This window comes from Paramisgurnus dabryanus, chromosome 11, assembly GCF_030506205.2.
Source record: "Paramisgurnus dabryanus chromosome 11, PD_genome_1.1, whole genome shotgun sequence".
Taxonomy (NCBI): Eukaryota; Metazoa; Chordata; class Actinopteri; order Cypriniformes; family Cobitidae; genus Paramisgurnus; species Paramisgurnus dabryanus.
The window spans coordinates 14058300-14085049 of NC_133347.1; the positions used below are offsets into that span (position 1 = coordinate 14058300).

General features: G+C 37.8%; 1 protein-coding gene across 3 annotated transcripts in view; it reads right to left on the reverse strand.

Annotated features, from left to right (window-relative positions):
- Nucleotides 1-6753: 6753 nt before the first annotated feature.
- Nucleotides 6754-26750, reverse strand: part of LOC135729342 (uncharacterized) — a 36460-nt gene continuing 16463 nt past the window's right edge. For 2 of the 3 annotated variants that reach the window (XM_065246914.1, XM_065246915.1), the window contains exons 2-7: nt 21375-21600; nt 16944-17001; nt 16372-16459; nt 15536-16113; nt 13416-13550; nt 6754-12120 (exon numbers count right to left, since the gene is read on the reverse strand). In XM_065246914.1, the coding sequence (XP_065102986.1) occupies nt 11566-12120; nt 13416-13550; nt 15536-16113; nt 16372-16459; nt 16944-17001; nt 21375-21508 (1548 nt within the window). In that variant the 5' untranslated portion in view covers nt 21509-21600 and the 3' untranslated portion in view covers nt 6754-11565. The remainder of the gene's footprint in view (nt 12121-13415; nt 13551-15535; nt 16114-16371; nt 16460-16943; nt 17002-21374; nt 21601-26750) is intronic. The other variant, XM_065246916.1, reaches the window with a different exon arrangement.

Sequence of the window (26750 nt, forward strand, 5' to 3'; positions counted from 1 at the left end):
TTTCAGGCCCATGTGCTGTTATTTTGAAATGTGTTTTGGCCATTAATTGATTCAAATGTTTTTTAGCAACAATATTTATCATTGGTCAATGTTGTTTAGCTGTTATGAATACATTCTTCAGTTGCTATATTTGTACATCATAGGACATCAAGGAAAATGCATCGTGTTGGCTGAGAATGTCCTTTCAGATAAGGTTCCTCTTCATGTTTCATAAAATAGATAATTCATGTCTTCAATTTAAACAACTGACTTTTTAATCCACAACAAGTCGTTTCTGAGATTTCTGAAACAGCTATCACTAAATTTACCCCACATCACCATATCCTTATAGCTAATATTTAGAGAATGTTACTGTCAGAACAGGTTCCCCCATGCTCAATAAATAATAAAGGTTTAGGAAAGTACATAAACCACGAGTAAGCAGTGCTTACCAATAAACGGCTTTGCTTCTTTTTGCAGGTGCCATTGAGTGATGTCCTGCTTTTACTGTACTGTCTGTGACTGGTTGCCTGTTTCAGTCAGCCACTCAAGTTAACGCCTGAGGCTTTAACAATGATAGGAGTGGATGTGTGTGACATTGATGTGATGCTGAAAAGATTGTCTTTGTTGTGACTTTTAAATGAGCTCAGTTGGGGTTTTGTTTAAGGGCTGGAAACTTGTTTGTTTCAGTTTGAGGTTGTGTCAGTCGATCATCAATCACGTGACGTAATGTACAATAAGACAGCTCAGACATTCACACGCAAACACACACACACACACACACACACACACACGCATGCACGCACAAACACCCACACACACCCACACACCATCAGACACATGTTAGTCAGTCAGTTTTGTAGGTCTTTGATAAACTGCTTTCGGCACTTACATCCTATAGGCATAAAACAAGTCATACAGGAAAATCATAGTCTCACCCTGAAACAAAACAAACTGTTGCACTATAAAATCCAGTCAATGAATAAATTTGATTTCTTATACAGGAAGCTTTTTGTAAAAATGTAACCGACTGAACAACCTTTATGTAGTTGATACTTGCTTTGTTGTTGATTAGACAGAATTAAAAATAATTGTCCAGGTTTTGGGTTTTTCCAGTCAAATTTGCTTGTAGATGATGATGTTCCTTCCCTTAATATTACGTGCCACATCCTTGCAGAAAGCAGTCGTGGTTCATGACTGTGGAAAAATCTATTTCGTTTAGCATCAGATAAGATGTCCTTACATATGTCCTTAAATATTATTTTTTAAATGAAAATGATGAAATGATGATCAAATGGGTTTTGTATTATCATTCAACACACCACCCATTTACACAACTGGCAGACCACCCAATTTTTAAATGAAGATGAAGCCTAGTTTAAGTGGTAATAAGATGACAGCTGCAAGCAGCGATACTGGGGTCAAGCTAAAAAGGTCAGAGAATGAAGTATTGGTGATGACTGTCATCGTTTAGATCTCAGTTTTTAGTAGATTAAGGCAAAAATAGCAATTTTTCACATTTTCAGGACCACTAGGTGGCGCTGTGCCAAAACAATGGATTTTGCCTCAGGTCATGCTTGTGATGACACTCACCAAATTTGGTGTAAATACGATAAAGCGATCTGGAGATGTAGCCTCAAATCTCTTGACCACTAGGGGGTGCCAAAAAATTTACAAGTGTTCTCAGAACATGTTGCTTTTTGAAGTTTCATAACAGTACGCAACTGCGTTTATGAAATACTTGAACTTAAAGACCAAATTCAAAATGGCCGACACCCAAAATGGCCAACCGAAAACCGTTTGGTTATCGTTTGACTCGGCATGCCTCAAGGAATCTTATAAGACCACTTCCATGACTTTAGACTCAATTTTGCTTTAGTTATAAGCAAAAATAACCATTTTCAAATCTTATGACAACTAGGTGGCGCTGTGACAAAACATTGCATGCACCCTCAGTTAATGACATATTCCAAGCCTCATGGTCATTGGACTGTATTAATATAATGCTTTCAACAGACCCATGGCCATCCAAAGAAGTTGCCTCACATTCTCCCATTCATACACCGACGGCGGTGTCAGCCATGCAAGTCACCATCCAGCTCATCAGGAGCAGCTGGGGTTAGGTGTCTTGCTCTTGGACACCTTGACACTTGGTCAGGTGGAACTGGGGATTAAACCACCAACCTTCCGGTTTGTAGACAACCTACATAAACCCCTGAACCACTGCCAATACTCACGTATGCAAACGTTTTGCCAAGATATAGCCTCAAATCCATTTTGCCATCGTATTTGTTGATGCGCTATAAAATAACTGATTGGTCTATCAAAAAGCTTTTCATAACTTTTTGTCTAGAGTGTCTCTAGATGGTGTGTACCAAAATTAAAGCCAAAAAAGTTGGTATGCTTTGTTACTGTCAGTTTGTGTGCCTTGTGTGCACAATAAAAATGAGGAAACAAACATGTTTGAGGCTCACAATATGTCATTACCATGTACAGAGCTCTTATTATTCATCTATGCCAAGGTAAATACAGTTTTGTTATTCTTTGGCACCTTTAATGACAATAGCAGAAGTGTGAGTGAATGATTAAAGCAAAACATTTGTTACTGGACTGTCTGGTGGCAATGCTGCAGGAGAAACAACTGTAGCAAAAAAATCATTGAAGCTTTAGATGTTCCCTGGGTAGTTATCTTGTTGGACTCATTCTATAATGTAAGAATTTGTGGGGATTTGTGAGGAACAACATCTGAATGTCTTCATAATCCCTCTCTTATCTTCTTAATCACTGTGTGAATCACAACATGACCACACACAAGTATCTCTTTGTGAATCAGGCTGTTTCAAAACATGACCACACACATATACTGTAGAGCACATCTAAGGAATAAAACATTAGACTATTCTGCTAATCACATTTAATCCACACAGATAACTACATAATTATTGTTATTGAGAAGACTTGTTTAGGGGTTAGTATGGCTGTGTCCACTGCTCAGTGTCTATTGTTTTAACATTTAAAGGAATAGTTTATCTAAAAATGAACATATTAACACATTTTTACTTTTATATGTTTAACTAGAAAAAACTGTAAAAATAATGCAGAGGACTCGAGAATGCATCTAAGTGGCTGCTAAGAATATATAGGGTCTTTTCATCATGGTCAACGCACATATAACACATAACAGGGCAGGATAGTGATCTTTCTATCTATGTCTTTAGTCGCCCACATCAGCAGGCAAACATGCAACCTTTGTTACCCATCTGCAGGTTCTGTCTCCTGAGGAACAAGCTTGGGCAGCCAGTAACAACTATAACTTTGATCATCTAGGAGCTGTTGACTCTGAGCTGTCTGACCACACTGCACTGACTAAACAGGGAAAAAAGTGTGAGAATCCCAGTGTATGACTTCACTACTCATGGATGTCAGAAATTTCAAAAGTATACTACAAATATATACACTGCAGATGTACCAGTAATACTTGCCTGATGTACTTTCTACTGTGAAACACAAGAAAAATTTTGAATTTGACTGACACCATTTTTTATCCATACTGTACAATGAAAGTGAATTGTTACTGAGATTGTCAGTCAGTCATTTCTCAGCTCAACATAAAACACAGAATGTTTTATGGAATAGAGAAATTCATACACATTAAGAATTGTAAATGATGCTAGAATTGACTTTTTTGCTGAACTTTCCCTTTAACTTGAACCATTTCTCCAGCTACCTTCACTTTCCAGACACTACACACAAACATAGCGCCCTCTGCCTGTGAAAAGCTGTTGTGCCGTTAACGCATGCCTGTTTTGTTATATTGATAGTACCATAAGTGTCATTTACACTGGGGACGCTGGGGACATGTCCCCACCACTTTTTGAAATGTCTGATTTTGTCCCCACCACTTTCTGAAAGCATTTGGTTAAAATGTTCTGAAAAATCAAACAATACCTGTGCGACTTACACTGCAAAAATGACTTTCTTACTTAGTATTTTTGTCTTGTTTTGAGTAGAAATATCTAAAGATTCTTAAATTAAAATGCTTTTTCTTGATGAGCAAAATGACCCAAGAAAATAGTTTTTAGACATAAACTATACAATTTAAGTGAAATTGTGATTAAAACAAGCAAAAATATCTGCCCAAGGGGTGAGAAAAAATATAAAAATAAGATATATTTTTTCTTGAACACGTAATTTAAGCTAATTTTTTTTCACCCCATTGGCAGATATTTTTGCTTGTCTTAAGCACAAATCCATTTAATTGTATAGTTTTTGTCTAAAGACTTATTTTCTTATGTCATTTTTCTAATCAAGAAAATACATCTTGATTTAAGAATTTTTAGATATTTCTACTGAAAACAGGACAAAAATAGTAAGAAAGTCAGATTTTCAAGAAAAAAATTCTTAGTATTTTTGTCTTGTTTTCAGTAAAAATATTTAAAAAAATTTAAATTAAGATGCTTTTTCTTGATGAGCAAAAATCTAGTTTTAGACCAAAAATATCAAATTTAAGTGATTTTGTGCATAAAACAAGCAAGAATGGGTAGATTTTCTTGAATTTAGTTGATTTTATTATGCTCATCAAGAATTTTTTTATATTTTTACTGAAAACAAGACAAAAATACTAAAAACATTTTTTCTTGAAAATAATTTTTTGCAGTGTTCAACTGGTTTTGTGGTGCAGGGTCACATATGTTGCGTTGTGTGCTTATAGAGTGTTTTCTTTTACATATGTAATGAATTTCATTGTAATCATTGACTTAACATGCTGCTGTTTTCTACAGTATGGTGCTTTGGCACTGTTCAGTTGAGCTGGTGTTGTAGGGACTGTTACATGTGTCCAGTCGACATTGTTGAGGGTTTTATGCTGAGTATTTTTGTGTTGTTGACCGGCCTACATTTTGCCCATTTTTGATGCGCCATAATTTAATATTTTTCCCGTCCTGCTGTAATGTTTTTTCATCTGATCTTTGGTCCCCACCACCTTTCAACACAAACTGATGCCCCTGGATAGTACTTGCTGATCGGAGTTCAGCTTGTTATATTCAAATGTTTAAAGGTGATACAATGTTTGCACTTGACTGGTTTAAGCTTATTGTAACACTGTACAGTTGTTTTAGGCATAGCCTATTTCAAATGTCATACAGTCATCGGCTTTTTTCTCTCTGCCTCACCCTAAAAGGAACTTCATTTAGGCTACCTTCTATAAATGACTATACCACAACTTTATGTGTGTGTGAGCAACACAGCTTATTTAGGTATGCAGTGTTCAGGTCTTCATTTGTATCTCTGATTTGCTTTATTTCATCCATCCATATATAGGCACATACAGATGCGCTCCTGTTAAATAATACTGATGTCAGTGTCACACCTCACATTTAAGTCCACTGTGCCTGTTGGTCTCTGACTTATGCAGGTGTCTCCTTAGCAACAGAGATCTCCTGACTTGAGTCTTTTGCTGTGGTTCCTCGCTGCGTTTCCATAGTAACCCTGGTTTTTCCTTCCCTGTTCCGCTTCTGCATTACCTGTGACGACCCAGAGACACCACTGAGCATCATGTGATATTGATGGACAGAACCATTTCCATGGGAACGGCGGCCATAATGGCACTGAGGGTGTTGCTGGTATGTGGCTTCTAACCTGCTGTCACATAAAATCCCTTTACTTTACACATACTATTTTACACTCCTCCATGGAAAGCATTTAGGTACCAATATATGTACAATTTTCTCTTATTGCAATACGTCTCTGAGATGTTTCCTGACAGATGTCATATAGACCTTTAGATGTTTGTAAGATGTTTATGATTTAAAATGTATGTAAATGTTTATGTTTTTACCCAGCAGATGTTTTCCAGACAGATCTTTAGCATATCTTTCCCTGTGCTAAACTCAATGTACAATGATATATTTGTAAATTCCTAGAATTGCAGTAAAATTTTGTATGCGTTATGTGGGTGTGTTTGATGTCCTTGGAGGAGACTTTGGTGATCGTTACTTTAAAACAAATGGTCATTTATCCTGAAGTGGTGATTAAGACCAAGAACTTCTTAAAGAACCGTCCTGAGCTACTGGTCAGAGGTTTGACACATCGTTCAAAGTCGTACACGGTACACTGAAGTATGTACTACATAATGGGCAGCAAGAATCAACACTTCATATAGACACAGAAATTGTTGTGCTAACACAACCCATGAGGTGCACCATTTGGAGCACTTACATTTTATGACAGTAATTTAGACAAAAGTCTATGATGCAATTAGATCAAACATAATAAAACGGGTATTATTAATGCATTATTTTACACTTTTGTGCATAATCTGAACAGTTCAGATTAGACTCGAAAGAAAAACTACTTTTAAAGATGCTATGTCAGAGTAGTGTACAGCAACTGTAAGAGTTTTATACATTTGTAAAAAAATTAATGTATACATTTGTTTGGACCCATTTGATTGTTTATTGGTTTTCTACATTCAGCATAAAATAAATAATTTAAACAAGTGATATTGCCTTAATTATCAAGCAGCGATAAATTAAAATTATTTCATTTTTACTGACTCTCACAAACCGGTATAAATTAGTTTTTTCTTATAAACACAAAGGAAATATTTTGAGGAATGTTTGCAGCAAACCATTTATGAGCACCATTCACTTACACAATATGATTTTTCCTAATATGAATGAACAGTTTGGTTACACACATTCCCCAAAATATCTTCCCTCATGTTCTTCAGAACAAAAAAATGTATACAGGTTTATAACAACATGAGAATTTTCATTTTGAGTGAACTACCCCTTTAAAACTGTGTTTCTCAACCAGGGGGCCGCCCGGCTCCCACTAGGGGGCTTCAACAAACCTCCAAAGGGGCCTTAAGATGACTTAAAATGATTCAAAATAAGACAAAAGCATTAAAATAAACTAAAACAACAAATAGTAACGATTGGCTATTTTTGTACCAAATGCACCTCTCTAGTTATGCCAAGCTCTAGTATATTTTACTTAGGAGAAATTGTGAGTTGGGGGGCTTCAAATATTATTATAGACAGTAAGGAGTCCTCGAAGTGAAAAAAAGTTGAATACCCTTGCTTTAAACAACTTATTTTTGGGAATAACCCCGTGCTGTTGTATCTTCAACACCTGGGGGCAGTATACCATCCATTCTGTTTAATTGTGCCTTTTGCAGTTCAATAAGGGCAAGGAGAACTCGACTCTGAAACGGAAATGTATTTGGAAAAAAAAGATTATACAGATATAATTGTGTTTATAGGAAAGAGACAACCCAGTCAAACTGTTTGTACAATGTAAAAATTAAAACTATTGGAAACTTCGAAACAGCCATGACCTGATGTATGAAAAACACGATCAAACTCGAAAACAAGAAAAGCTGAGAGGATTTTAGCCTTCACAGGTTCTCAGCTCAAGGGCTTGTTCGCAGCTTTGGGTGAATGTGTCTTCATTGAAAGGATGTAGAAACAAGTTTTGAATTTGGAGAGCTCTATTGAAATGCAATTATGAACAGCCAAGTAGGATAGAATTTTTTTAATACGCATTAAGTGTTTTGAAGGAAAATCAAGGTTACAAAAGATGGATCTGACAGCCATCATAAGACAGCAGGAAGAACTTTCATAAACAACTCATTTTTAAAATAAGGCTATTAAATCAGGTAACTGTTTAAAGAGAGACCAGTACAAACCAGTTAAAGCCATAAAGTGCTAAAATGGGAAAATACCATCTAGATATCAGCATTGTCTTCAGACCTCAAATTTGACAGATTTGGTTAGATGGGCACTACATTAAAATAAAATGTAATTTTTTAGAATGGCTCAGACAGTATTCAGCTGATAAATATATTGATTTATTAAGGGGTTTACTTTATTGCGATTTTAACATATTTTCCCCAACAATATGCAGAAAATAAGTATATATCGCCCCCATTAGTTTACAGTGTTGCAAAAATATTGTAGGAGTCTGCTAAGCCAAACCCTTTTCCAGTGTCACTGTGGCTTTAAAGCCTGGGTGACATCTCCACTTAGCAAAGCTCCTCGTATACGCTGGATTCGCCTAGACAACAAACTGGTCTGCGACTGCAGCCTCAAGGTTAACCTGTTACCATGGAAACAAGTCAGCCAATAAAAAAACAGCAGACGGTTGCTATGTTGACTGCACCCTTTTTGTTTTAAGGATGACCTATTTTTTTTCAGAGCAAGTCAGAAACAAGCTTTGTGACACTCGCAAACACACGCACGCGCGCGCATGCACGCACGAACCCTGGTATGGAACAGGCTCCGCTTTTATAAACACAAGTTCATATGTTCAAGTGAAGCATTTGAATAAAGGGGAAATCATTTGAACCCCTCTCCATTTGTCTGTGTGGTAATCTTATTGTGAAATGCAATGATGATTTCGTCTCAATGGAGGGGAATTCTTAAATACCACACCATGACAGTGAGGCAGTTGTCATAGGAACCGCATGTACCACAGTGAAAAGACTGATGTGACTACAACTTCAATGGCTAATTAGGGTAAACAAAGAACTCGGATGCAATCCTTAATCTACCTGAGTATATAACCAATCAAAGCTGGTTTAATCAGAGCTTAATCACATCCAGATTTAGAATAAGAAATGTCCTCAGGAATATTTGCTAAACCTTTTGCACTAATGCTTACAGACATTACAAAATGCAAATCTAACGCAGATGCACATCTGGTCTTTTGGTAAGTCAGAGAACCAACACTTTTGAGCTCTTGAGAGATTTGAGGATATGAGTTTTAAAGGTATATTGTTGAGTTTTATACCCCTAGATTTTATTTTTAAATAATTCTTAATAAAAGAAATGTGATTACAGTTTTTTTGCCATTCAATTCACTTTCAAAAAATACTTGAAAATATTTATTTACTATAAACAAATCAGCCTATAAGCTTTCTTGATAGGCTACTATTAAATGACTAGTAACAGAATAATGTTATGGCTACATGTAATTGACTATAATAATAAATTAGTAAACATCTTTTACAAAAACACTTCCATACACGGTACTTCACAGACTGTTAGAAAAATGGTCAAAAAATGTACCTCAGCTGGCACTGGGGCATAACCCTTTAAAAGATCCTAATATCTACATATATGTTTACATTTGGAAGCGATATGTAGTTTTGAGGTACTAATATGAACTATTTATAGATTCAAAGCTGAACTTTTTGAAAGGGTGCCACCCCAGTGACAGCTGGGGTACATATGTTGACAATTTTTGTGACAGTGCACTTAAAGGCTGTATTAAATAAAAGGCTTACTGTGAGAAAACAGTATGTAAATGCTATATGGTATGGATTTTTGTTTTTGAAGTGCTACTTTATTAAAAAAGTATAAACTTGACCCAACATTTTTATGAATAGTCATTTTGATATAAAAACATTACAATCTTTTGCACATTAGTACTTAATTACACAGCTTTAATACACACCACCCTGTTGTTTGATAAGCAAACGCACAACATTAGCTGCCACACTAAACTCAACTGGTCTTTGAGATACACAGTATAGCTAAAATAATGTGAAAAATAAAAAAGAATCCCAAAGCACATAATCAAAACTCACGGAAATACTGCGATAGTTTGTCACCAGAGAAAAATCATTCCAGAAAGGACAACTGGAAAAAAACGAATACTTTCAGGAACACCAAGAGCAAATCCCCCCACCCCTTTCTTCATATGTTTCTAACATATTTACAACATTGCACCAACATTTAATAGCTTAACTCAGAGAAGCTGTTTGATTATATTTGGTTGACCTGAGCCCCTTTCCATGTGCTCCAGCTATTTTGGGATAATTTCGTTTATAGATCACATTAGTATCAGATTCAAATACACCAAAAGCAGTTATAGTCCATACAGAGATGTCATAAATCATTGAGTTTGCCATAGTCCACTGGTGAAGTATGTCTGGCCATAAAACCCTATCCTCCATTACACTAATTCAAATTGCTTGATCATTGTACCTTTATTTTAAAACCTCCCATTATATCCATATAGCACAGGAGATTCAAACTGTGAATCCAATTGTGATTCCACTGAATTTTTTCATGATCCACACACACACCCTGACTGCTTTTGAAAATGACAGAGGGGAAAGGGATTGTCTATGACACACTGACCAATTGTGATATATTTCTAACCATTCAGTTTATTATTTAGAGAGTCCTCCTTGAGTCCTCATTGGTCTCCCCGGTACTGAAGCGAATCTGTGCTTTTCTCAGATATAAATCAAATAGACCACTGACAACAGCAAGAAATAAACCAAACCATTCTCTGATACCACACGACAGAGCTAGTTTTTCACGTTTCTTTCTTTTTTCCCTTTACAAGGGTGTTTTTTTCTTGAAAGCATGCATCTTTTTAATCAGGCAAAGTGCATAAAGAGTATTGATAGAGAACACTTACGTTTCCATGTTGAAGTGCTGTGGTGACTTGTGACAGTTTGAATTGATGTAATGACCAAAACAAACAATAAATAAATAACATGAAAAGACATCGGGGTCTCCGGTCATATACGTCATATCTTTTGTGTGCAATTATGTCATATTTACTGTCCCTGAGCAGTTGCTATTCTTTCTGCGATCTTACTTCACTGACAATTGCAATTAACCATCTAGTTTGCTTAATGGATTTAATATTTTCTTTTAAAATATTTGTACATTTTTTATAAGGGGACTGTCTTTGACAGATAACAAGCTAACGCAAGAGATATTTGTGCTTAATAAAAAAAAAAATTTCTTTATATTTGAGAACTGCTTGACCCATCAAATTAGAATCTTGGTTTTAAATTTGCAATTACTTAATTTTTACACAAATAAAGGCTTTTATATTATTATACAAAAATAGGACGGTGTATTTTCTAAAACTTTATAGATAGCTTTTAAATAGGATCAACTCTTTTATGAACAGATTAAATATAGATTTTTGTCAATATATAATTTGCTTTGCAATAATGTTTTGCTTGGCTCCCCAATAAGGTTTAATAAGTATTTTTTTAATAGGGTCAATGTTTTGCTGACAATATCTAGTCAAAATATATCAGGTGGCCGCAAGAATGATATTAAACTCTGTGCTTTTCAGAAGATGTGCTCTGACTTGTGCTCACTGTTTCTCCTTTGGGATTTTCTAGGCATCAAATAAATCTTTGACCCGCAATTCCGATGGTTGCTTCGTCTAAAACTACATGTAAATAAATAAAAAAACAAGGATTCTGTATAATCTTCTTTATACAGGAATCCCAGTGATGCTACTGTTTGTTGTGATATGTTATGTCTATTGTGATATGTTATGTCTATTGTGATATGTTGTGGCTGGTGAAGGGCACTGGTGACCGTTTCGTCTCTGCAATGAAGGTGTGCTAATTGAACTCATTTAGTAATATTTTCATGTAAGCATTCTATCATTTTGTGCCGCAGGAATACTGATCTTCAACTAGACTTACAAAACTCAATAAATGCTCAGTTAATACTTGGAACCCATGTAAAATACACAGCAGTGTTACAATGTGTGCATCCCACACATTGCTGTCTCCAAGATAAAAGTTTATCATAGCTCCCCCTACAGGCCAGTGACGTACATCTCCATGCCATCGTTAAAAGTAAAGATTGTGGTTGTGCTGGAGGTGGTCGAGCCCTGCTTCAGATCAGGGATGCTCTCATACAGGCTCTCCCCAGGAATCACCAGGCCTTTTGCCGTGAGATGCTGCAGTTTGGGGTTCTGCTGAGGCGGTGGAGGGGGCGGAGGCGGTTGCTGCAGGGGCTGCTGGGGTCTTTTCCGTTTGGGCCGCAAGGTAGCGCTGGCGTTGGGCGGAGGCCTGTCACGCCTCCAACCGCCCCCACCCTCCATGGTCTCGTAAGCCAGGTCTGTTTCCTCTGTGCTGATGGCTTCGTAGCAGTGGTCCTCCATGCAGCCAGGGGGAACTCTGGAGCTTTTGCCCTCCTGCGGGGCCCACGTCTGGGGTTTGACTACCACACTAAAACCCCCATCACGGTCACCGCGGTCAACGCGAGCCAAGGTCCTATAACCACTGATGTCCCTTGGGGCTGGGGGTGAGCCGGGCATGCCTCGCTTCTTCTTGCCTGTTTTGCAGACCTTGGAATACATTTCTGTGATCTACATAGCAAAATAAAGACAAACGTCTTAATCTGCAATGGAACGTCTGCATGCACAAATTTATTTGTGTGTATGTTTAAAGGGACATTCCACTTTTTTTGAAAATATGCTATTTTTCCAGCTCCCCTAGAGTTAAACATTTGATTCTTACTAAAAGTTGTGATTTTCTAGGCAGATATGGCTAGGCACTATACTATCAAACTGGCGTAATAATCAGTGACTTTGCTGATGTAACAAGGCTGCAGCAGGCGTAGTGATATTACGTACTGCCCGAAAACAGTCCCTTTGGTTACTTTCTATAGATGGTTTCATCGGACGCACGTGATACACGTCTGGATCCGAACCTTACTTCCGGTTTGTTTTTTTAATGGTCTGACTAGTTGCTAAACTGATCTCTTGAACAAATGCCACGTCGAAAATAACAAATGTTTTGGTTTCCTTGGTAATCTATGTGTTGTTTTGTTTGCTTGTTATATAAATAAACTATGTTTAAAGAATTTGTTGTTATTTATTATTAGCGGAGTTTACCGGAAGTTACGTGCGGACCGCGACAGCGGCTTGTTTATGTTGTTACCGCTGAAACGGTCTATAGCAGTGGACTATTTTCGTAAAGTGCGTAATATCACTACGCCTGCTGCAGCCATGTTAAATCAACAAAGTCCTTCGTTATTAGGCCAGTTTGAGAGTATAGTTCCTAGCCATATCTGCCTAGAAAATCGCAACTTTTAATTTTCTGTCGTCTTAGTACACAAACTACAGAAGAGTCAAGTATTAAATAGGAAAAATATCAAAACTCTTTGGTTATTTTTTTAGGGCGATGCTAATGGTCTAATCAGATTCAATGGATTGTGCTAAGGTATGCTAAAAGTGCTAGCACCAGACCTGGAGATCGGCTGAATGGATTTCAAAACGGTAATAATCAAATGTTTAACTCTATTGGAGCTGGAAAATAAGCATATTTTCAAAAAAAGTGGAGTGTCCCTTTAAACAGCTCCTGCTGAATGATTTTATGCAAAAACAAACCTTTTTTTTGAAGAATACACATTTACAGGTTTACAGGTGATTCAATATCAGTTTACCCATCATTTACATCCTGTAACATTTACAGTACATTACATTGAAGCATTTAGCAGAAGTTTTTATTACAAAAGTACAGAGATTTGTCTTAGGGAGGAAAAGTATTAGAAGTGCTATACAAAGTTACTTTTAGCTTTCTAGATTCAATGATATCTACAAGACTGAACTGTACAGATAAAGTAAAGGATGTGTTTTAACTGTTTGAAAAGCATACTGACCCCTGCTGCAGATGCTGCCATGTTCTCTGCCATGTGAGAGCTCAGTATACCCATCTGCTTGTGCTGGAAGATGATGTCATCATCCTCCGGAGGTTTCCATATATACTGCTCTCCATTTCCCATAAACACTGCCTCCTGAATGTACACAGAAAACAATTGCCTTGAATAAATATTATATTACATATTAACAAGAAGCTATCTCAAACCGTAAACACTAGAGAGTACTGTAGAGAACTTCACCGTGTAATGTAAACAGACTACAGTATATCCACACTGTCCTGTAACAGTTCATGGCTTTACTGTTGCGTAGTCTTTTTTTAAAAGATGACAGCTTAAATTACATTTACATGCATGCATTTCGCAGACACTTTTATCTGAAGTGACTTAGGCAGCACATTGCATGTTTAAAATGACTAAATTTTTCCCCTCATGTGGCACAGATCGGATACGACCCACGAATGTGTAAGCAGGAAAAAAGTGCATAGATTCCAATATATCGTTTCAGGCCTATGGATCGGATACATGCTTTCATGTCTGCAATGTAAGCGGACAGATCGGGTATTCCCATCTCAAGACATGTTGTGCGTTATTGAAAATGCAACGCTGGCAAAGGATGTCAACACCACCTGCAATTAAATGACTCTTCCTAGCAGTGCAGTGGAGGACGACGGTTCCACTTAGTGGAGTAATGTTAAAGTTTTATGGCTTGTTATAGATCATGGGTTTTCTTAGAGAGATACATTTACAATTATGTATAAATATAAGATAAAAAAAACTTTCAGAATAGTGCTATAGTCATATAAAATGAATTTGAGATCAGATGAGAAGTCACTTCAAATTTCTCCCTGAACAACAAACCCATGTAGCATAAGCAGACTACAATCCCCCAGTTTAATGCTTTCCTTATGTCTACCCACTCAGTGGATCTAATGATATTGGACTTAATGTGTTTCCTGTTTTCTGGATTTAAAAGAGCGAACTGATGCTTGCTGTGCACTTTCTTCTCATTGTTATGCAGGGAAAGCGGAAGGTGGGCAATGGGGCATAGCCCAGCGCCATTTTTAAGGCAGGGATTAGCATGTTGCAGATTCCTCCATTCACCATAGCAAATTTGCTTTGTGCCCCATTTGGACTGGCCCAATTTCTGTGTCTGGCTGTTCGCCTGGGTTCGACTGATTGAAAATCATTCTGCAGGTTTCCAGCAGTTGCATCATCCTCATAGTAAAAGGCCTCCGGGTAAGCAGCACCCCAAAAGCTGAGGACAGACATCTAAACATTCGCAAGTACCACTAATTTGGACAGCTTTCATGGAGAATTGAATAAGTGAAGTATATTTGCGTGGTACTTAATTGTAAACAACTCATTGTTCTAGTCCACTTTAGTGGTGCTGAAGCACACTAACACAGAGTAAGCAATTGACTGAACGTTTCTATTTTTAAAGGAAAACACCACAGTTTTCAATATTTTACTATGTTCTTACCTCAACTTAGATGAATTAATACATACCTATATTTTTTAATGCATGCACTTAATCTTTGTACCGCACATCGTGAATATGTTAGTATTTAGCCTAGCCCTATTCATTCCTTAGGATCCAAACAGGGATGAATTTAGAAGCCACCGAACACTTCCATGTTTTCCCTATTTAAAGACTGTTACTTGAGTAGTTACACAAGGAAGTATGGTGGCACAAAATAAAACATGGTGAGAGGGGGAGGAGTCAGGAGTAATGATGTTACTGCATGCCGAAGTCGAAGTGCTACACCTAAGTGCTCTTCCACCATACAATATAGTTCTCATTTTTTATCTGTTTACAAAAAATCGCCATGCTTATTTTGTGCCACCATACTTACTTGTGTAACTACTCATTTAACAGTCTTTAAATAGGGAAAACATGGAAGTATTTGGTGGCTTCTAAATTTATCCCTGTTTGGACCCTAAGGAATGAATGGGGCTAGGCTAAATGCTAACACATTCACAAAGATTAAGTGTACGCATTGAAAAAATATATGTATAAGTTGAGGTAAGAACAAAGTAAAATATTGAAAAACGGTGGTGTTTTCCTTTAAGGTATTTGTGATTACATAACACAATGTTTTTTATTATTATTCTGTACCTACCTTAGGAAAAGAGGGAACGTTGAACGCATCCACATTTTTCCTTGGCATTTTCTGACTGTGTGGGTGTGGAGGAGGCGGGGCTTGGTGAGTTGGAGGGGCATGTCGGATTTCCCCACTGCTGTGTCGTTGTTGTTGTCCAAGACCGTCTTCTGTGTCCGTTCCATTGTCTCTCTTCTGGGCCGCTTTGTCCGCTCTCCTGACCTTCCGGATGCAGGCATACTCCACTGTCTCCTGGGGTTGAGGGGGCGTGTTCACCACCTGGGGGATGGCTTCTGACTCTGGCATCCCACCCTCTAAGCAATCTCCATCAGGATCAGGTGGGGCTGGGGTGTTAGCAGGGACTGCCGGTGGTGCGGGGGTGTCCGTCTCTCCAGCTCGACCTCCCACGCCGTAGCGGGCGTCCTCAGCACCGCGTGTGGGAGAGGAACGGCGACCCACCTCGGCGTATGTGTGTTCCCCATCCTCGCCAGAGGGGATCTGAGGCAGCTGGCGGCCCTGAGAACGCAGGTCCGAGTTTGAGCGACGGCTGGGGAGCAGAAGTAGATCCATGCTGGCGGGACGGTTCTTCTTTGAAGATTCTACAGAGAGCAGCAGATTGGTAAAAAAGCATTAACGATTTAAAATCAGATTTAAGATCAGAATTAATGTTTTTTAACAAGACCATAAACATTTGCTCGAAACTGCATAGGCAAAGGGCAGCAGACACATACCAATCACTATAGAGTAAAAGTAGGCTACTTACGGATACTAACTAACTCCCCCCACTCCCCGAACTATAGGTACTGTATGTGTGAAGTAGTATCAACTATCAAGAGATGTGATTGTACAGTACATACTCTTGCCATTGCAGTTGAGTCTGTTCATCTCATGAAGCTTGGTGTCTGACTTACTGATGGATCGCAGCTTGGACTGCCGCAGTATACTCTGAAAACAAATGCACAGATTATTACTTAGTGTACCAAATGCAAATAGTTCTGTAGTATTATATTAATGGAAAAGTATAGGAATGTTTACATTAAAAAACAATATAAGCATACCAAAAAGACAATTTTTGGATGCTGGTGGCAAAGTTATGTTAAAGATTTTGACAATAAATGTGTCTTTAGTTCCATTAAAAGAACCTAAAAGAACAGTTGAAAATGAAAAGTCACCCCTTAAATTTTTTAAACATTTTTTTTTATTTTGTGTGAACTGAGATCCATTTCAACTTTGGGCCAGATCTATATCCATTGAGCTGATTAAGAAGAATTCAGGAGGTGCATCAATTCAATCCATTACTTGAAAAGTAGTGTGAGAGAAGAATTTAAATCCTGAACAAAAACATGAACTGGTTGACCAGAAGTGGAACAGAGCCCAGAACTGAGCTCTATACAAATGAGTAAAAGGTTGAAGAAAGAAAGATGTTCACCATGTCCATGAGTCTGTGCTTCCTCTCCTCTCCAGGGCCATTGTGCGTCTTCCCCTTCCTGTAAGACACATACAGTGAGATTCCAGGTTTCCCAGCTGACCAGCAGTAAGTGCATTTCAGTATTGTTCCATTTAGATATTGATTTATGACGAAGTGATGTTCATTTAAGCTTTCTGATTCAATTGTGTTGCATTGTTTCAACAGTTTATCTTGTACAGGGAGAAAACACATATTTCAATTAGGTTAACTTGAAGGATTTAAGGCAGCTAATTTTATAAACTGCTTGAGGGAAGTCATTCAATTAGATGTAACTATGTATGGACACATTATTTTAGATCTTCTCAGAAAAATGTGTCTTCCTCATAGACTGTAAAAAAAGATGGACGTAGTGTCTGTGACGTTACCCATAGGTTTCTAAAGATTGATTTTGAAGCTTAAAGTAGGCGGTGCCTGCCGTCGCCATCTTGGCGTCACCGTGCATCACTTGCAAATATCTGAAAATGGGTAAAAGGTGGGACGTGGGTGAAGCTAAGGTGACTGGTTGCTGAAACCACGCCTGCCTAGCTGGATTCTAGTCAATGCAGTAGCATTAAGTGGCCACGCCCTTAATTATGCAGAACAGTAAGGCTTAATATAATTTAAACGGATGAGTTACAAAAAATCACTCCCCTCACAGTTGGCATGAAGTGCAAAATTAGCTATCCGACCAAAAACAATTTTTGTACCAGGCTGTAAACATATTATTTTCAACTGTAAAGTTGGCCATCTTAACATGGAGGGCTATGGGAATGTATTTCAATGGACGTGGAAGCAAAGAATGTCCGAGTGTATTAGGTTGCTATGCGCACAGTGATTGGCTCATCGCGTTTGGGGGCGTGGTTTAGCCATAGGTCAATTCCATTACACTGCCAATGAAAGCTGTCCGAATCTGTTTCTCAGAGCTGCCTTCATGCCGCCAAAGTCATTTCCTCATAAGGCAGCGAGGCAACAAGACCTGATTTTACAAGCAGCTGCCTTAGTTTTCGGATGCACTCAACGTTTCTCCAGGACCACGGTGCTACATACAGACACTGAACTACATAAAACATGCAAAAGTGCATGTGTGCAACCTAGTGCAAACAGTGCAAGACAGTGCAACAACAATGCAATATACTACAAGACAAGTACATAAAAACAGCTTAGACCGGTATTCGTTTATATAAATTCACAAGAAACTGCATGTGATATAATGCTTTTGTACATGTTAAATGTGTGACACATGTGAAAGGGCCAATAGGCTTTCTTTGTCAGCGTACACAAGCAGATCAGGCCCGGTACTAGGCTTGCTGGACTGGGGGGGCAGTCAGGATTTTTGGGTGGGCAGCCATTTCTCGACTAAAATGATTCATACACTAAAATTATGGATGTTTCAATCCAATATTACTTTGCATGTCTTATAATAAAAGGCAATTTATATGTCATTTTGCACGTTCACATTTTAAAAGATGCAATTAGATTAACGATTCGTCAAAGGTTATCCTGTTTGCCTATAACAGCACCAGACAAAAGCACAAGCCCTAAAATACTGTAAGTGTGATTTGCGACGAGACCAAAGATAAATCACACTACTTTGTTTATAACACAGCAAATTAGATATTATAATACAACGCACGCAACATTATAAAATACAACGTTTTACCTTACGATGACCTTGCGGAGTGAAAGCTCCTCTTGAACTTAAAAGTCTGTAGATTTTTGCGTGTGAAGTTTTTCTCAAACGCGAGCTGAATGAACTGATGATGAATGACGATGACAAAACCGCTAAAATTTGATTTTAAAACTGCACTGCACGCGATGCTCAGCTGTTACAATACTGTATATTTACTGTATAACCATCTTATATCATTTATATCTACTATATAGTATGCCACAACCAAACTGCATATTCTAACAAACACATTAAATGGTGCTGGAGACTTGCCATTGGCTGTTGTATTTGCATGAATAAATAATGAGGTGAGTCTAAGAAAGGATAAGGGGCTATTTTGGGCATGTTTTACTATAAAAAAAAGTTTTAATTTAATATGTGTTGGGTTATTACGTTTATGTAATACTAAATTGCATTGTTTTTGATATATATTTTAAAGATGCGTTTTTTTTTTAGTTACCGTCATAGAGAACAGTAGTACTTTTCCTGTGACTTAAATACTGCTGAAAAGACCATCAAGGTTTGAATAAGCTAATCAGACCTTAGTGGGCGGGAGCTGTAAACGCAAGCGCTTGCCTAAAGAAGACGTTTTTTGTGTAAAGAGACTCCGTTATTTTAAGGTTGGCTGGACATTTTTGGGGGGGCACAAGGAAAATCTGGGGGGGCAATGCCCCCCCCAGCCCCCCTGTAGACCCGGCCCTGAAGCAGATTGATGTTTAAACCAGCAGAAGGATGGGTGGATGGTTAACATGACTCGGCACAAAAACAATAAACAATCAGCACAATTCTAAGATTTGTTATATGAATATCAGTGGGCTATACAATATATGATTGATTATTTTTCTATTAAGGATGTCCCTAAGCTGGTGTAATTTCTGCCCCAAACTGTATATAACAAAACATACAGTACTGTGCAAAAGCCTTAGCCCCCATGCCAGAATTATATTTGTTGTTTTTGCAATGTTATAGTGATCATACATATTTGTTTCTCGGTCTCTTTAATAGAATACATCAAGAAAATACAGGAAATGTGTATATAGTATTAAAAACTGTATAAAATGTAAACTGATGTGTCAAGTTTTTAGGGTAAACTCCCCTTCCACTTGAGCAGTAGCTCAAAAACGCTCAAGATGTGTTTAGTGCCAAGAGAGGTCACACTAAACCCTGTTGATGCCTAAAGAAGACATTTAGTCCTGAAAATTGTATTTAATTTTGTATTTTATTTAATTTTTTTATTATATTTTCATATTTCCTGTATTTTCAGTTTGTATCTTAATACAATAGACTGAAAAATAAATATGGATGGACATTAAAACTTCTATAACAACAAGTCTGGTGGTGGTGGTGGCCTAAGACTTATGCACAGTACTGTACATGAATACTACAAATGATCCAGACCGACAGCCCCAGAATGGCCTGTCAAATATTTTACCGATTCTCACCAGACATCTGTTTGTTCTTGTCAAAAAACATTCAGTCGTCACGCTGATTGCCATGCATTGCTTTAAAAAGATAATAGAAAAAGTCTGGAAATTTCAAAACATAAGCTATGAATTTGCAACTGAGGTGCCCTTGAGCACCTGCCAGCTGTGAGACTCTTTAAATATTGTCTTCTAACCATGTCTTCTACCTTCAGATGATGAACAACAGAAGGAAAAACATCAAATGAAAAAATATGTTCAATATTGAGAACACATCCTGCTGTCTAGTTATCTCATTATCTTTCTCCCACAGGATCTCTATAACCCCTTTCACACAGAGCGTTGATCCCAAAAAAAATGAGTGCCTTCTGCGGGAATGCAAACATTTCCCAGGGTTGATACCAAGATCGAATCAGGGATGGGTACCTAGTAACATTTCGGGGATTAGACCCAAAACGCACCCCTATGTGAACAAAAGGCAGGAACAATGCTGTAAGGCATGCGGACCGGGGGTTTAAATGCAAATCAACATTCACGACGAAAAAATGTCTACAAACTGGAATGAATAAGAGACCAGGGAGCTTGGTTTCCCAAGAGAAAAATTGCAGATCTTAAGCAAACTTAAAGGGATTGTTTACCAAAAAATTTTAATGAACCCATGATTTACTCACCATCAAGCCATCCTTGATGTATATGATTATCTTTTTTCAGACAAACACAATCTGAGTAATATAAGAAAATTCCCTGGCTGTTTCAAACTTTACAATGGTAGTAAATGATGCTTTTGATTTGATTTTGAAGCCCAAAAAAGTCCATCCATCCTTCACAGAAGTAAACCACACAGCTCCAAAGGGTTAATAAAGGCCTTCTGGGGGCAATCAATGCAATTTTGTAAGAAAAATATTAATATTTAAACTTTACAAACTAAAAAAGCTAGCTTCTGGTAACGACCGACGTGCATACATGAGAGAGTGCGTTTCCAGAATATGACATAGGAGAAGATATGTAAAAAAATCCTTGATTGACCTTGATCTGAAGATTTTGTAGACTACAATTTTAAAATACCTGCGACCCGATGCCGCTATTATTATATAACCGACCCGTGTCCGAGGCACACGTGAAACTTTTAGACCCAAACCCGATCGGGTCTCGGGTCGGACGTCGGGTTTTCGGATCTAAGTGGACCAGTGAAGACCTCTAGTTGTGAGTGAACCAGTTATTGATCTTAATGTTAAAAAGGTGTGGCATTTCTTGTATCTGCACCTGATATGAACACTTGTATGATGCAAATTCATATGGATGTGTGCTATTCATGCGACCCACCTCTGGCAGCCAACGCACAGGACAACGATGATGATGGTGACGACGAAGGCAGAGGCTGCGGCGATGGCCCCCAGCAGCAGTACTTTGCTGTAGGGATGAGTTGAGAAGTTCACCCCGTCCTGCATGGAGGCCATGTGGAAGTGCCAACACACACACTGTCACTCTCGCCCCCACACGTGCACACACATATGCACACGCGCTCGAACGGTCACACTGTCTGTAAGATCTGAAAAGAAATGGCAGAGGTGTGAGATATTCATTTCTTGGCTTTGAGTGATAATAACAAAACACAAATCTTTTTTTTTTTCTATCTGAAGTATGAATAAATGTCACAGAATGAGTCTCCCGCACAGTTTCTTCTGTTTCTTTCTCTTTAACATTTATTTTGTCTCTCTCTCTCTCTCTTTCTGCCTGTGGGTCTTTCCTTCGGTGCATCATTTTCTGCCCACTGACTGTCACTTAGCGTTTGTGTGGAATTGTTTGACTCCGACTGGGGGACATTCTTCATCTTTTCATGTAAAGAGCATCAGGTATCTTACCTGTCTGTAGGTAACAATATACAGCACAGCTTTTTCAGATTTACACTTTGAAGCACTTTTCTAGACCAATACAGTATGTGCAAAGACTCTTAAAAGTGCTGGGTAAATTTCAACACATGGTTGAATCAAAAAGGGACAAACCTAACCATTGTATTAAATTAACCTAGAAAATGTTTATTTGACCCCAACCTGGGTTAAAACCGCCCAACATTTTGGGTTAAAACAACCCAGCATAGGTTAATTTAAAACCAAAAAGTTAGGTTTCACAACGTTCAGATTAGCTGGCCAATCGGATGACACTGCGCTTTTCAGAACGGTGAGCTTTGTTCAAAATCAGAGCTTTTCAGGAAGACAGGGATTTATGAAGCAACAATAATGTACAATATGTGCAAAATAATGTGTTTTTAACCATAAACTACGCGAACACATTGTATTATTCCAAATACACAAAATAAAGTTTTTTTTAGCAATGAAATAGGTGCTCTTTTGTTGTTTAATTTAGTTTTGCTCTTATATTAAAAAAGTTTTTTTTTTCACAAGTATCCCTTATGAAAATCAAACATGTTTTTACTATAGTAGAAGTAGAAGAACAGTTAACCTATCTTGCTTTTGATAATTTTTCATTACTTTTTAGACTTACTGTATATTCCTTGGTTAAAATGTTTTTCCTTAATGAGTGAATGGGATTTGTGTGGTTACTTGGTTTTCCTAAAATATGTAAAGGTACACAAATGTAAAATTCAATTATTAAATGTGTCATCTTTTGAATGCATCAATGAATCCACTCTATATAGATGACACTAGACATGATGAATGTGCATACAGAAGAGAGGTTACTGCTGGCTTTCTCATGCAGGGTAAAGCTGAATGTGCTCGAAACTGTGGAGATGGAGAGTAGATTTTTTTAAGATCCCCCATTACTCCCTCCCCTCACCATTCCTAAATTCACTGTGTCAGAACAGTTTTTCCCACAAGCCATCTTCACCTTGAACAGATACAGTAGCACATTTGCTCCAACATTGCTGTTTTAAAGTGCAATATTTAGCTAAAACTAGTATCATGAATGGTACATTTAAAATGGAGTGTGTTGTTGTGTCATTATATCTTGTAAATTATAAACACCTATAAATAATATCAGAATCAAAATAAACTCGAGAAATTCAAGAGAAATTAATTCTGGTTTGGCAATTACAAACTTACAGTATACACATAAACATGAGAACATTTAAATATGTAGAATTAAAAATGAAAACAAATAATATACAGTTATTTGCAGATTTACAAAAATATTGTATATAAAACTGTATATAATGTACATTGTACAAATGTATTTACATAGTTGTGCATAAACCCTTGTGTGGGATATTGCACTATTAAATATTGCACTATAAAACAGCAAGGTCAGAGCGAATGTGCTATTATAACTGCTCAAGGTGAATATGGTTTGTATGAAAAACTCTTCTGACACGAATTTAAGAATGGTGAGAGTGATGGGGGCTACTCAAGAAATCTACTCTCCATCTCCACAGTTTCGAGCACATTCAGCTTTAGCCTGCATGAGACAGCCAGCAGTAACCTCTCTTCTGTATACAGGTTCATTATGTCTAGTGTCATCTGCAAACTTCCCACATGCCCACATGCACACACACACGCGCGCGCGCGCACAAACATCACAAAGACAACTACATTGAGTTGATACATTTATGCATTTAAAAGATGACATGTTTAATAATTGGATTTTACATTAACATATATAGTGTACCTAAAAAATGTTGATACTTCGTTTTCTCTCTTAACTCTGTGTTATTCTGTTTATTTTCAATTATATAACACTCACATTAGCAAAAGAAACACGATCTCTCACAACAGTGCGAATAAGAAATAAGCGCTACAGTCCCTAAGTTGAGCATAAATTAGAAAAATGCTAATAAAATATCAGAAATGCATCTGCTGAACAAGAGTGACAAATTCTTCTTCAAGTTCTCTCAGTTTCTTTCTTTCTTTCCCAATGGCAGGGGACTATTTTCGGCAGTGCGTAATATCATTGCGCCTCCTGCAGCCATGTTACGGCAGCAAATTCCTTGGATTATTACACCAGAATGAGAGTATAGTTCCTGGCCATATCTGCCTAGAAAATCACAACTTAAAATTTCCGTCAGTCTTAGTACACGATGAACTACATAAGAATCAAGTTTTAAATAGGAAAAATATCTAAACTCTTTGGTAATTTTTTTAGGTGCATTGCTAATGGACTGCTAATGGACTAATAAGATTCTATAGATTGTGCTAAGCTATGCTAAAAGTGCAAGTGGCAGACCCGGAGATCAGCTGAATGGATTCCAAAACGTTAAGAATCAAATGTTTAACTCTAGGGGAGCTGAAAAATGAGCATATTTTCAAAAAAAGTGTAGTGTCCCTTTAAGAAGCTGGATTCAGCCTTGTCCATCCTCGTCCTATATACACCTCGTGGATCACCCGTGGCTGACTTAGATACAAGCTATTTGCTCGCTGTGCAGCCGATCAGCACATCCAATCCTGTGCTGACTTTTTAGGATTTCGAACTGCTCTTAAAGGGCAAATTAGTTGTGGGTTAAGTCCTACGGTGTAGCCTCGACGTCATAGACTACGTATCGGTTTTCATAAATACTTCCGCGTCATTGTCTGCATCGATATCCAATTACACATGCAGAGCACTAGTAGGCAGTTTCCACACGTGTAAAGACAGTAGCAATGAAGCCAAAGAAGCAGCAGTTTGGCCAGTAAACCTGACAGGAGGGGTTCCAGTGGACCAATCACAACGCTTGCGGTCCGCATAGAACAGACACGCTGTTAAAATTTTGGCGAGCTGCATGTCAGGCTACACACTACCTATGGGAAACCTACAGTAGACCTTACGCACGACTATAACTTGCACTTTAGAAACTCTGATGTCAGAGGCAGATCAGTATGCGCAGCTCTGCATGCTCTCGAGTGTATGTATTCATTGTCAAACTGCACGCACCAAACCGTGATGTGCGTACCGTGACGGTTCAGGACAAATAAATGTACCGTTACACCACTACCACAGAAGAAAAAAAATCATATTGGGTTGTAACAATGTGAGTAAATAATGACATAAAACCACTTTTTAGAAACATTAAACTACCCTAGTTTGCATACAGTGCCTTTAATTTTAAAGTGATTTAATATATTTCATTGTTTTTGTTGTATTTTATAATACATTTCCCAAGATAGGAAGCATGGCATGTGCAAACAATATCAAATATTTATATATCAAATATCGCTAGCTACCCCACCTGATCTCTCCATCCATGTGTACATTTCAACATCACAGAAGACTACTCAAGACAGATGTGCATTAAACCGAACCCATGCATAGCACATAACACAGATGTGATTGCGTTGTTGCACGTGCTTCTCCGATTGTCCAGTGTTTTCCATTACATCAGTGTTTTAGCCTCCTGAATGGGCTAACAGCGCTTCTAAATGAAGAATCAGTCCTGAATGGTTCAGACACCTTTTGTTTACATGCACAATCCTGCTATTTATTCTCATTACGAAGACTTGCACTGCCAACAGCACTACAAGGATTTCTGTGGTTATTTTTGTAACCCTGTAGGCATCCTTGCAGGAGTGGATCTAGAGTTATCCTGGTTTTAATTAAGTTGGCTCTTGACAAGTTTAGTACTATCAAAGGGACATGAGTCATAATACGAGTTAAAAAATATCTTTAAGCAGTGTGCAAAACCAAACACAAGCGTTAAGACATCAAACGAAAAAGGCAATCTAATTTCACTGTCTTTCTTCCAGTTTTTTCTCTAATGGAAAGAAGTGCATACTCCAATAATGCAGTATTCAAGTGTAGTAAAACATGATAATGTACACTCATCCTGGACCTGAATTGAACCTGGTTTCTCTGTGTCCTCTTTTAAACTCCACAAGAGTCTTTCATGCATCAATGAAAGAGCATCCTTGAAGATTATTGAGTGGAGCCATCGTGTACTGACTTCCTGTTAATACACAGAGAAAAGAGATTGTGTTTGTCAAAGGCTGCTAGCCTGAAGTAGAAAAAACGCTGTGCTAAGCTAAGGCATTCATCCAAGCTCTCAGATTCCAGATATTGATGAAAATCACACAACAGTTGGGAATAGCATAGGATTTGCAACTTCTGCAGTATATACACTGTGGTAATACAGTGTATAATATGAAAATATTATTTTTGTACATATCTGGGTAACCTACTGCATTTGCCAAAAAAGTAATCATTTGTATTTCCAAGATGATACTTGGTCAAATTTCACATGTATTGTCAATGTTTAGCGTTGAATAATGCCTACTGGGATATACTTTGTTTGCAATACAGAAAATGTACTACTAATAATGTACATGTTTGTCAGTATTCGGTTCCAAAGATCCTAAGATAGTATCACCAAAGTTCTGTCATCCCAATACTACCAAACAAATAATTGTGCTTTGTGCAACCCAGTTGTGGTTTGAGGTTAATGAAGTTTGGACGAATGGGAGCAGGTAAAGTCTGCAATCACTCTGGAGCAAAGCCCAAAGCTGAGCTATAAACCAAAGCAGAGACAAACCACAGTGCTGGTAAATGATGAAAGAGTCCTAGCAAACTTTGCACAAAAATATGACCTGTTTAGAAACTAGCAAAACTTGTGCTGTATTTTCTAAATCTCGACAAAAAAAATCTGTAAAATGAAGCCACTAACCAGTGATATTCCCATTAAAACGTAGTTTTTCTTTTTGCGATAAGTCATTCCAAACATCACATCGACTGATGTTGGTAGGTTTACTAATATCACATCCACTGCAGTAGCCATTA